Raw genomic sequence first — 896 nt, forward strand, 5'->3', positions numbered from 1 at the left:
CGATGGCGCAGCCCTCCATCAAAGCGCCCTCAAACCCGCATTGCAAGACGGGCACGCCTCTTTTTTGGGTTGGTCATGTGACGTTTGCAATGCGAGTCCGAGGGTACGTTTATGTCCATTTCAGTTGATAGCAGACAGCGGTGAGATTGCACATTTCACACTTTTTTTCCCACGATTTCTTACCTTGACCTTTGCCATGAACTTTGACCCTTTGCCTCTTCCGCTTCTTCCCCTGAAACACACACACGCAGAAGTTAAGTGCGCTTTGGTTGTGCTCTCTCCAAGTATTTGGACTTCGTTACTTGCCGCCAACGGTGCTCAGAGGCGCGGTGGAGCGTTGCGGTCACGTCGACTTACGTAGTTTTCAGTGCAGGACCAATCGGGATGCTGTTGGCTGTGGAGGAGTTTGGCAGCGTCGGCGAGCTCGTAGTATTTCCTCTGCTGCTTTTTGCTCAGCGACTTCCACTGCGCACGTGCGACAGACATCATCACTCGGTGGCGCATCGGCCGTCCGGGCGCATTTGCGCCCCTTGGCCAGATTTCGGGCGCTCGTGTTGCACACTCACCATCTGTCCGACCACTTTGTTGACATCGGCGCTGTTTCGAATGTTGAGCAGAGCGACGACCTTTGGCCTCTGCTCCTGCCGGAACAGCATGAAGGCGTTGAGCGGCTTCTTGATGTAGCTTCCTCCCTTTTTCTTTTCATCCCGTTGCGCTTCGCCCTCCGCTCCCCGACTAGAGCGGTTCAGACGGACGGCGGGGAATGTGAATGAAACGCAGCATCTTCGCCTACAATATCAATCGACTGTCGTCATCCCTTGCAGGATTTGGGGTTCACGATTTTTTTCTTAACCTCCTTGCCCAGTGGCATTTTGTACTCTTCCTAGAACGTTCTC

General features: G+C 53.8%; 1 protein-coding gene across 1 annotated transcript; it reads right to left on the reverse strand.

Annotated features, from left to right (window-relative positions):
- Window positions 1-136: 136 nt before the first annotated feature.
- Window positions 137-763, reverse strand: LOC109509196 (transcription factor 7-like; the record flags this gene model as incomplete). The annotated part of the gene is made up of 3 exons (XM_019859082.1): window positions 567-763; window positions 358-465; window positions 137-232 (listed from the first exon to the last, which is right to left on the reverse strand). Coding segments are annotated over exons 1-3 (294 nt in total), but the record flags the coding sequence as incomplete, so codon positions are not given.
- Between the last annotated feature and the right edge of the window lie 133 nt (window positions 764-896).

Source organism: Hippocampus comes, unplaced genomic scaffold (genome assembly GCF_001891065.2).
Source record: "Hippocampus comes isolate QL1 unplaced genomic scaffold, H_comes_QL1_v1.1 C16804072, whole genome shotgun sequence".
NCBI lineage: Eukaryota > Metazoa > Chordata > Actinopteri > Syngnathiformes > Syngnathidae > Hippocampus > Hippocampus comes.